Genomic DNA, 8402 nt, shown 5'->3' on the forward strand with positions numbered 1-8402 from the left:
TGCTCCTCCTCCTCACCCCGTGAGGATCCCGGCTGGGCTGCAGCAGCCACAATGGGATGATGGTGTGGTGGATGGCTCTGCTGGGGGGCTGATGGTGCGGCACCCACCCCCACTTCCTGGACAGCTCCTTCACACCTGCTCCCTCCAACACGCTGCCCTCTTCCTGGAAAACTTCCCTGTCTCCTCCAGGGCAGCCCGGGCTCCTGCCAGGAACCCCACAGCTGGCGGTTCTGTGCGCTGCCCACCACCCACCTTGATCCTCCAGCCACCACAGAAGGAGATCCATGGTAAGATGCTCCGCTCCTGGGCCATGTCACAGGTCCTGTTGTTGGAGCCGGCAGTGCCATGCAGCTGCCAAGGGCTCCGTCTCCAAGAGAGCTCCTGCAGGCACCCCTGACCCCTCCCAAACCAGTCAGACTCTCTCAAGCTCCCCAAGGCCAAGCCAGTTCCCTCAAGAGCCCCATTGGAAAGTCAGCCCTCATCTAGGCAGTGCCAGTGAGGTCCCCTAAAGCATCCTGGGAGCTACCAAGTGTTCCAGATCGTCCCCAGGGGCCAGCTGGGTTCCCTGGAGCTTCCCTGAATAACCTGGACAAACCCCAGCCCCTGTCCCATCAAAGGAATTGCCAACCCTCAAGCCCCTTGCCTCAGCCATGGCTTGAGGACTGGAAGCATCTTGCAGGCTGTGGCCGGCAGTGTGTGCAGAGTCCTGCCCAGCCCCACTGCACCAACAGGGACACCTTCCCCAGCGCACAAGCAGGACCTTAGCATCTGCAGACCCAGCCCTGGATGTGTGTCCCCAGCTCCACCACATCCCCTCCCCCAAAGAACCAGCGAGACCAGCTCAGCATTTTTTGCTTTTATCTTGGTCAACAGCGGTATCTCCACAATGCCGTGTCCTCAGTTTGCGCTCATTTTCTGCCAAAAGACACAGGGGGGGGTCACGGTAAGACCCTCAGTGGGGCAAGAACAGCCCCTGGGGGGGAGATGGGGGGCAGAGGAAGGGGCACCCACCTCGTTGATCCAGTCGATGTAGGCGGACACCCGGGTGAAGACTGTCGGCTTCTTTTTCATGTTGCAGCTCCGGCTGGAGCCGAAGCTGACGATGCCCTCGACCTCCCAGATCCCATCATCGCGCTGGCAGTTCAGGGGGCCCCCAGAATCGCCCTGTGCGGACAGACAGTGTGGGCCATCAGTCCTGGCACCCTGGCAACACTCCCCTCGTCCCTCCTGGCCATCCACCACCATGGCTCCATCCCTTCTCCCAGAGCCCACAGTACCACACCCTTGGGGCACCCATCACGCGCAGTGCCCACACTCACGTTGCATCCAGAGGTGATGCCGTCGCCGCCGGCGCACACCATGGTCTCAAGCACAAGGCTACCCCACCAGTCCCACTTGGAGCAGGTCTCATAGTCCACCACGGGCAGCAGAGCCTGCTGCAGGATCGTGGCCAGGGGCCCGTTGGCTGCAATGAGAGCCAAAGCTCGTAACTCCCACCCTCTGCCTGCATTCCCTTTCTGAAGACTCTCCCAGGGACATCCCACTTACTCCTCATGCTTCCCCAGCCGGTGACATAGCAGGGGTAGTTGTTGGACAGGATCTTGCCAGCAGCCGGCAGGCAGGAGGTACGGATGGTGTCAGTCTCCTGGACCTCCTCTGCCAGCTTGATCAGGGCAATGTCGTTGCTGCAAGGGGACAGGAACCATGGTGCCTGACCATGAGAACAGGGTCCGTGGCCAGGGGAACAAGGCTCTGTGGCCACACCACCCACAACCCAGCCCTGATGCACCCCAACCCCTACACGATGAAGTAGGAGTCCCAATCCTCATGGACGATGATCTTCTCCACACCCACAGCCACTGAACCAGGCTCGTCAGCCTCTGACACGTCCTGCTTGCCCAGCGCCACACGGTAGGTCAGGGAAGAGCTGCCAGGGAGAGAGAGAGTGTCAGTCCCCACACATAATTACCTGCATGGCACAGATGCCCCCAGCACCCCAACACCCACCTGATGCAGTGGGCAGCTGTCAGCACCCACTGGGGGGCAATCAGGGTCCCACCGCAATAGTGGCTCCAGGACCCAGAGCGCTGTACTGCAGCGAGATCTGCGGGGGCAGAGGCACAGGGTCAGAGCAGGAATGTCCCCATCCCTGTCCCCATCCCTGTCCCTGTGCCTCCTCACCTGCCATGGCCAGCTGTGGGCTACAGCGTCTTCACCGCCCACCACGCGGGAGTTCAGCTGTGGTGGCACGGCCGGCTGACCGCATCCGTAGGCTGTGTGACACCGGGCAAAGGGACATCAGAGGCTGCCTGTGCCCGTGCCCCGGGCCAGGGCAGGCGCCAGGGTCCTGTCCCCCCTGCCTTGACCCTTCCCCATGCCCTGCACCTACCGTAGCCCAGCAGCACGACGAGACAGACGGCTCCCAGCATGGTTGTGCAGAGCAAAGGTGCTGTGGTGGGTCTGCTCAGCCCTCTTATAGTGTCCGGACTGCTGGGGACCTTGGAGTGTCCCTGCCTGCTGCTGACACGTGGGGACTGTCCCACGCTGTGGGCACAGGGGCTCCTCAGCCCCATTGCCTTCTCTTATCACACTCACGGTCCTGCCTGGGAATGGCCACATCTGCCCCTCATGTGCTGGCACCATGCTGGGACATGGTGGGGACACCTGGCCCTGCTCTGGGAAGGGTCTGGGTCCCTGCCGGGGCACAGGGTCACTCCCTCCTGGGGCAGCCCCCCACCCATGATGCTGTCAGTGAGGTGCTGGGCAGCCCTGCTGCCCCCCAGCCCTGAGAACTCACTTCCCCAGGACACTGCCCTCCCACCCCACCACCCCCTAGGCACAAGGTCTCCTTATCTCACTCTTGATATGGTCAAGAGCAGCCACAACCCCACAGGTGCCATAGGGCGGGACGGGCGCAGATATCAGCAGCGCTGCCGATGGCCTTTGGTACACATCCACACACCTGGATCGGGCCCCTGCTGCTTCCCAAACCATTGTGCCATACAGATGGTGCAATGAGCCACGGCTCATTCCTGTTAAGTGCCACCACCTCCAGTGGGAACTGCGTGCCCACGGTCACACCCCACTCCCCAGATTCCTTCCCCCCACCCAACCAGCAACCAGCACTTTAGAAATATAATATTTATTTGGGATTAAATTAAAAAAAAACATAACACACCCCCTATATTGCCACTCGGGGGACACTGTGGGACAGATGTGGGTTTTTACAGCAACCCAAACACAAGAGTCTCAGTGACCAATGGCAACCACTTGTGGCCACCACACTCATCCTGCCAGGCTGAATACAACATAAAAAAACCATAATACAGCCCCATGAGCCAGCAGCTGCCTTTCTGTATGTCTTTGTCCAAAATAAAGAGAGACACAGCTCCTGAGGGGCTCCATTTCAGCCGGGTGGGCACACACCCCCAGCACCACACACACACACACACACACACACACACACACACACACACAAACACACACACAAAAAACAGAGCCCCTCTTCCACCACCTGGCCCTTGCCACGGCTTTTGTCACTGGTGTCAGACATAGGAATACCAACAGACGTTGGGCCAGCATGGCCACCAGAACACCCACCACGGCCACCTGCACAAGCCCCCATCCTGCAAACCTCCCAATGCACTCACAACATAAAACAGTCTGGGCACAGGTGTCCCAGGGACAGACATTCCAGACATAGCTCCCCTGGGACTCAGCAGCAGCAACCCCCAGTGCAGCTGCAGGCAGAGAACAGGGTGCTGTTCAGGGTGGGGAGCACGCTGGGGATGTGGGGCATGAACAACACCTACAGACACCACAGCAAGAGGGGAGGGGGGAGCCAGGCTCTGCCAGCAAGGTGGGCGCCATGCCGAGCCCGCGCCGGGATCCTGCTGGCAGCCCGGGTGGCACACGGCTCGGGCATCGCCCCCGGCACGGCTGGCACCTGGCACAGGCAGCGCTGCCACTCCGGGCACCGCTGACCAGTCCTGCCTGGCCCTGTCACTGCGTGAAGGTGGACTGCAGCTCCTTGAAGGCTGCCTTCCTCTGCTTCAGCTCCTCTGCCTGCTTCTTCTTCTCCTCCTGCTCTGCTTTGATCTCCTCCTCAAACCTGCTGGCTTCATTGATGGCTTGTGCCTGTGGATGGAAATGTTCAGCCGTGACCTCCACCAAGCTCTCCTGCCCACCCCAACATCTCCACCTCCTGCCTACCCATCACCAAACTGCCCTGGTGCATTGCCATCTTGCAATGGGACCTCCTGAGCCCTGCCTCACCTTGGCCTCAAAGAAGTTCTTGGCGCCTTTCACGCCCTCTGTGGAGACATCGATCTCGGAGAGCCGGGCCAGGGCGTGCAGCCCGCTGTCCTCCTGCAGCTCACCCGCTGCTGCCTTCCGGAAAATCAGCAGGAACTGTGAGGGGAGATGGCAGCATTGGCTCCCTGAAGACCTCAAAGCCACCACAGCCACTGCCCACCTTCTCACCAGCCTGAACAGTGGCTGGGCACATCTCCCTGCCAGCGTGGAGCCTCCTATCCCCTCACCTCTCGAAAACTGAGCTTGCTGTCCAGGTCTTCATCCACCTCCTTGATCATGTTCTTCAGTCCCAGGTGTGTCTGTGGAGCCCCCAGCTTCTCCATCATCAGCTTCAGCTCCATCAGGTCAATGAAGCCGTCTTTCCCTGCGTCATACCTGCAGGATGGTGGCACAATCCTGACACATCACCACGGAGTGCAGAGCCCACACAGCCCCCCACACTGAACCCCCAGCAGCAGACCCCTGTGTGCTCTCACACTGGCTTGGAAGCAAAGAGGGCTGAGCAAGGACTTGGGCACTCATGGTCTCCGGCAGCTCTCCAGACCACAGGGAGCTGCCTCTGAACTGCTAACAACCCCCTGGAGCATTATCCAGGATCGTGCCTGTTTCCATGTGGCACTTGGCAGGAGAAGCTGCCAGGATGCTGCCAAGCCTGCCGCCAGCTCCCTGTGCCAGGAGCCTGAGCACACGTTCCCCTTGGCTGCAGCATGGGATAGCCACAGGGCTTAGCTCAGTGGGCACTGCTCTCCAGGTCACAGTGAGCTCTGCTCACTGATGCTACCTACAGACCTGTCAGGAATGCCCCTCCTCAGACTCCTGCCTGTGGCCATGCCACAGTCCCCTCCAGCTTCCCTGCAGCCACCCTGCTGCTCTCTCCCCTGCCCACTGCCTGTGCACCGTGGGCTGTGCCAGCAGCGTGCTGGCGTGGCACAGCAGGATCTCCACGGGGAGCCAGCACAGAGCCACGCTTTGTACAGCTCCACACGTTGTAGGTGGGCAGCTACACACTGCACCCGTTGTGACAAGGCTTTTTTTTTGGTATCTTGTCACTGCAGCAGCCACGCAGAGCCCCGGCTCCCCATGCTGCAGGTCCGTGACTCATCTGTACCTCCCCTGCTGCTGTTGGCTCCATCTGTGTCTCCAGCAGCACCTTCCTGATCTGCCAGGGACCCCAAAATGGGGCTGGTCCTGCTCATCCCTGCCTACTGCTGCCATCACCCTCAGAGTGGAGCTGTGGGTACAGATCCCACATGATTTTTGCCTCTAATCCCCACTTGGAGCATAGGATCATAGAATCATGGAATGGTTTGGGTTAGAACAGACTTTAAAAACCACCTCATTCCCACCCCCTGCCATGGGCAGGGACACCTTCCCAGATTGATCCAAGCCCTGTTCAACTGGGCCTTGGACACTTCCATGGATAGGGCAGCCACAGCTTCTCTGGACAACCTGTGCCAGGGCCTCACCACTCTCATAGGGATGAACTTCCTCCCAGTATCCAAACTAATCCTGCCCTCTGTCACTTTTGAAGACTTCCCTCCTTGTCCTATCATGCCATGCCCTTGTCCAAAGTCCTTCTCCATCCTGCATCCCACAGAGCTTCTCTGCAAGGGGTGGGTCGGCTGGCCTGACTGTGCCACTTCATCCCACGCATGCCACCTCCCCAGATGCAGGGCACTTCCTTTCTCTCAATCCCCTTCTCTGTTTTTTTGGGATACCAGCATCCTGCATCTCCCAAAGGGCACCATCTCCCCCGTGGAGAGCCAAAACCCTTCCCTGCTTCACTTTATCCTCTACAGCCAGATTGTCACATCCCGAGGACAGCAGCAGCGAGGACAGCGCGGCAGGGCTCTGCTCCAGAGCATCCTTCCCTTGGGAAAGCCCCAGCTCCCAAACCTCCCCAGCGGCTCGCAGCCCCGGCGCTGCTCCTTTCGCTGCAGCGAGACGCCGCAGCTGTCAGAGCACACACGGAGCTGTCTGCTCCGACCGCCGCTCCCGCCTGCGCGGCGCCGCCACCCGCCCCGCCACCTGCGCCCGGAGCACCGGGCACGGCCACCATCGCCCCGGCAGCGGCCGCTGTCCCCCCGCGGGCCCCGAGCGCGCTGTCCCCGCCGCAGGCTCCCTCCTGCCCTGCTGCAGTGCTGGGCTCGCTGCCGTGCGCTGCCGGGGGTGAGAGCCCCCCACGAGGGCACGGGGAGGCTCCGCGCACCGCCAGGGCTGCGGACAGGGCGTGCCTGCACCTCACGCAGCCCCCCAGCCCTGTGTTACGGGGGTCACCGCCTCCGGCTCCCCAGCTCCTCCGCCTCCCCGCTCGAGTCCGAGCGAGACCACCCGGACGCGGATCCTCCCCCGGTCCCAGACGGGCTGAGGGTATTGGCATGTGGCAGCCATGCCTTCGCCCGTACCGTATCCCCGCGCCTTCCCGGAGCCGCGCTGTGTCCACGCCTCCTGCACAAAGCACCCAGCGCGGGATCCATGGGGATGCTCCGGGCTGTCCCGTTCGCCCCTGGCTACTCCCGCGCATACCAGCGTGACCACGGTTCGAGTCACCCCGATTTCTGCCTCCCCCTGGAAATTTCCAGGGCTGGAGGCTCGCTGCCAGCCCCCCCTTCCCAGGGGCCGAGCTCGTGCTCCGAGTCACGCTCCGCCACGCGTGGTGGCACGCAGCGCGGGCAGGGATGCTGAGGACACGCCAGCCTGGCCTCTGCGGCCCCGGCAGCTGCAGGGATGTGGGATCCCTCGGTGATGCGGCAGAAGGAATGTGAAGGTCCCCGGTCCCCTCTTTCAGACCCCTTTCTCTGGCCTCAGCACCAGGGTACCCCCTCATGGGGGACAGGAGCGTCCTTCTGCGAGAATTTCGGGGCGCACAGGAACGCGTCCGGCAAGGAGCTGGGGGAAGGTGTCCCCGGCACCAGTCCTGGGAGGGGTTTTGGGAGGAGAGGGGTGTCCCTGGCATCCCTCCTGAGAGGGGCAGGAGAGGGATCCCTCCTGCAAGGAATTAGAGGTGCCTTGGCATCCCTACTGCACAGAGCTGGGGCGGGGGGAGTCTCCGACAAGGAGCCGGGGGGATCCCTCCCGCAAGAGGCTGGGGTGCATGGGGGTCCCTCTCAAAAGGAATAGGGGCGTCCCGCCCGCAAGCACGGGGCGGGAGGCGCTGGGACATCCGCCCTGCCAGAAGCCAGGATGCCGGGATGCAGGAACCGGGATGTCCTGGGTCCCCCGTCCCCCCCGGCGCTGCCATCCGGGGACCCCCCTCTCCCTGTGCCCCACACTCACTGTCGGAAGAGCCGTTCCATGTCGCGGAGCTGCCGCCGGGAGAACTCGCGGAACTCCCCGGCGGGGCTGAAGACGCGGCGGCCGCTGCCCCCGGGCGAGCCCTCGCCCACCGCCCGCCCCCGCGGGGCTGCCCGGCGCCGGCCCCGGCCGCGGCCCCCGGCCCCGCCGCCCCTCCGGCTCCTCCGCCGCCGCCGCCATGGTGCGGTGCCCGGATGGCCGCGCCGCTCCGCCCGCTCCGCCCCGGGGCCGGGCTGCGGCCCCCGGCTCCGCGCCCGCCCCGGGGGGCTCCGGCTGCCCGCCCCCGTCAGCATCGCCGGCCCGACGGCGCCCGCCCGGCTCCCGCACCGGCCCCGGGGGTTCCCCTCCCCGCCGCCTCCATCAGCCATCACCGTCCCCTCAGACCCCCTCCCCTCCACCGGCAGCATCCGCAGGGCTCATCAATCCCCCGGCGGGACCAGCCTGGGATGATCCTTAGGGCCCGGCATCACCATACCTCGGTGGGATCCCCCCAGACCATCTTTAGGGTCCCTTTCAACCCAAACCAACCCATGATTCTATGAGTCCATAGGCTCGAAGGAGGGTACGGGGAGTCTGGTACATTCACAACCACCCGTGCTCTTGCCATCTCCATCCATTCCTGATCCAGAGTTTGCCAAGGGTGGCATGGAGAGGACACACAGACTCGTGGAGCAGCCCAACATCTCCAGATACACCTGCAGAGGATGCCCACAGCAGCACCTTTAACCTACTCAAGCCTACAAGGTCATGCTTTGTCCCAAAGTAAACCCAGGCATTCACACAGGGAAGCATCC

At 62.8% G+C, this 8402-nt stretch overlaps 2 protein-coding genes across 2 annotated transcripts; both read right to left on the reverse strand.

Moving 5' to 3' along the window:
* Positions 1-861: 861 nt before the first annotated feature.
* On the reverse strand, positions 862-2486 carry LOC115912332 (chymotrypsin-C-like). The gene is given in 9 exon segments (XM_030963831.1): positions 862-915; positions 1012-1164; positions 1320-1465; positions 1549-1685; positions 1802-1927; positions 2008-2089; positions 2092-2104; positions 2182-2273; positions 2390-2486. Coding segments are annotated over 9 exon segments (807 nt in total). The 5' UTR covers positions 2430-2486; the 3' UTR covers positions 862-897.
* Positions 2487-3126: 640 nt separating this feature from the next.
* Positions 3127-7788, reverse strand: EFHD2 (EF-hand domain family member D2). Its single transcript, XM_030963796.1, is given in 5 exon segments — positions 3127-4137; positions 4276-4410; positions 4542-4689; positions 7591-7709; positions 7711-7788. Coding segments are annotated over 5 exon segments (615 nt in total). The 3' UTR covers positions 3127-4002.
* Positions 7789-8402: the final 614 nt, after the last annotated feature.

This window comes from Camarhynchus parvulus, chromosome 21 (assembly GCF_901933205.1).
Source record: "Camarhynchus parvulus chromosome 21, STF_HiC, whole genome shotgun sequence".
NCBI classification, from domain to species: domain Eukaryota; kingdom Metazoa; phylum Chordata; class Aves; order Passeriformes; family Thraupidae; genus Camarhynchus; species Camarhynchus parvulus.